At 32.9% G+C, this 1,743-nt stretch overlaps 1 protein-coding gene across 3 annotated transcripts in view; it reads right to left on the bottom strand.

The window, feature by feature from the left end:
- LOC108754327 (transmembrane protein 62-like) overlaps window positions 1–1,743 on the bottom strand; it is a 20,812-nt gene that overhangs the window by 4,777 nt on the left and 14,292 nt on the right. For all 3 annotated transcript variants that reach the window (XM_018496553.1, XM_018496552.1, XM_018496551.1), the window contains exons 9-10: window positions 753–875; window positions 586–667 (exon numbers count right to left, since the gene is read on the bottom strand). In XM_018496553.1, the coding sequence (XP_018352055.1) occupies window positions 586–667; window positions 753–875 (205 nt within the window). The remainder of the gene's footprint in view (window positions 1–585; window positions 668–752; window positions 876–1,743) is intronic.

Genomic DNA, 1,743 nt, shown 5'->3' with positions numbered 1-1,743 from the left:
GTTATTATATATTTATAAAGATTTGTTTTATTTAACAATTATATATATGTGAACAATCAGTGAATGTAACGATCATTTATTCACTATTGGTTTTATAATTTAATCTATTGTATTTATTCTTATAATTGACAGAATGTGGGTTTATAATTCTTATCGACTAACTCAATATTTTCAACGGATTATTAATATGGACCATAAATTGCGACTGCTAAATATTGTATAAATGAATATTAACTAATTAAATTACAAGAGAAAAGGAATTATACTGTTACGGCATTAATACATGAAAAATCTACGACCATGATTATGTTAGCGTAACTATAATTATATGTATCCCCAACCGTTACAGAAAATTAATTTATTGCGTTTAATTTTCCAAACATTGTAAACACTGAAGATGGCTTGACAAAAAGGTCAGAAAGTTTGAATAATTTTAAATATATTAAAATTTGGCTCATAACTCTTAGTGTTGATTAATGTTTATTTATTGTATTTTTATTGAGTCATAATATTATTTTATTTAATAATGTATACTTTATGATAAAATATAAAATAGATACACATAAATTTTACGCTCATACTTACTCTTGTAATACATGTGAACGAATCGAAGGAAGCACAGCGGAATAATTGCTAATATCAATGTAACGAGGAATAGGAACTGAAACTATAAAAAATAAGATTAAATTAAAGATTATTACATGTACCATTATGTAAACATTTAATTAGAGTTGTGATTTGTTTTAACTTACAATATAAACTATGTTAGCCATCAGTACTAACTTTGGAAGAATAGAAACAGATAACCATGATCCGTCAAGGGAAAAAAAATTTGATACAATTTTCCTTCTGTTTTCATTATCAACCACACGTACCTAAAACAGAAAATAATTTTATTTGCAGAAAGAGTGTATATGTATATATACACTCTTTATATATATATATATAAACGAGGTCTGGCTATTAAATAACGAGACTGCTTATGAAAGAGTTTTATTTTAAAAATTATTCTACAATTGAATGCTCCCCTTCAATGTACTCCCCTCCCCTCGCCAACACACCGTTCCATTCGTTTTTTTCATTGATCAAAGCAATGCTGGAAGTCTTCTTTTGTAAGAGCATTTAGGAGCTCCGCCGATTTTCGCTTCACCTTTTCCATCGACTCGAACCGGGTTCCTTTTAAGACAGATTTGATCTTCGGAAACAGGAAAAAGTCACAGGGTGCTAAATCAGGCGAGTACGGCGCGTGTTCGAGCACTGGAGTGCCTCTAGCGGCACAGACAACGCGTTATGGGCAGGTGCGTTGTCCTGGTGTAAGATCCACGACTTGTTTTTCCACAACTCCGGCCATTTCTTACGAACTCGCTCTCGCAGTGTTGCCAAAACTGTCAAATAGTAAGTTTGGTTTACAGTTTGACTCTCTGGAACCCATTCAGTCATCACGATGCCGTTGATGTCGAAAAAAACGATTAGCATGGCTTTAAATTTTGATTTCGACATCCTTGCTTTTTTCATTCTTGGCGATGCAGGAGTTTTCCAGTACATGGATTGCCGCTTAGTTTCAACATCGTATTGGAATATCCATCGCAAGTGATGATGTTTTCCATCAATTCAGGCTCTTCATCTAACCTCTCAAGAAAATCTGAGCAGATCTGTTGACGGACGAGCTTTTGGTCAGGGGTCAAATTTTTTGGGACCAACTTCGCACAGACTTTCTTCATGTTTAATTCGTCATGTAAAATT

The sequence above is a fragment of the Trachymyrmex septentrionalis genome, unplaced genomic scaffold, assembly GCF_001594115.1.
Source record: "Trachymyrmex septentrionalis isolate Tsep2-gDNA-1 unplaced genomic scaffold, Tsep1.0 scaffold79, whole genome shotgun sequence".
Taxonomy (NCBI): Eukaryota; Metazoa; Arthropoda; class Insecta; order Hymenoptera; family Formicidae; genus Trachymyrmex; species Trachymyrmex septentrionalis.
This window is presented reverse-complemented; position numbering and strand designations above follow the sequence as displayed.